General features: G+C 68.8%; 1 protein-coding gene across 1 annotated transcript in view; it reads right to left on the reverse strand.

Moving 5' to 3' along the window:
• Positions 1-86: 86 nt before the first annotated feature.
• Positions 87-266, reverse strand: part of LOC104496741 (vacuolar protein sorting-associated protein 4A-like) — a gene marked incomplete at its 3' end in the record, with an annotated part of 1,209 nt that continues 1,029 nt past the window's right edge. The window contains 1 exon segment of the mRNA XM_010139903.1: positions 87-249. Within this exon segment, the coding sequence (XP_010138205.1) occupies positions 87-249 (163 nt within the window).

Here is a 266-nt window from a genome sequence, read left to right on the forward strand (position 1 = left end):
CCGGTGGCCCCTCCGCCCCGGCCACAGCTGTGGCACTGCCCTGCAGGCACAGCCTGCAGCGGCCACCCCTCCTGCCGCCAGCTTACTTCTCGCTCTCCCCCAGCCACTTCGACATCAGGTCGGAGGACGACACAGAGAAGAAGGTGGAGTTGTTCGCCTCGGTGGCCACGGCCTTGGCCAAGTAGGACTTGCCGGTGCCAGGGGGCCCGAAGAGCAGGATCCCTCGCCACGGCGTGCGCTTCCCTGTGACAGAGGCCCGCGTCACG

Source organism: Buceros rhinoceros, unplaced genomic scaffold (assembly GCF_000710305.1).
Source record: "Buceros rhinoceros silvestris isolate BGI_N320 unplaced genomic scaffold, ASM71030v1 scaffold28277, whole genome shotgun sequence".
Taxonomy (NCBI): domain Eukaryota; kingdom Metazoa; phylum Chordata; class Aves; order Bucerotiformes; family Bucerotidae; genus Buceros; species Buceros rhinoceros.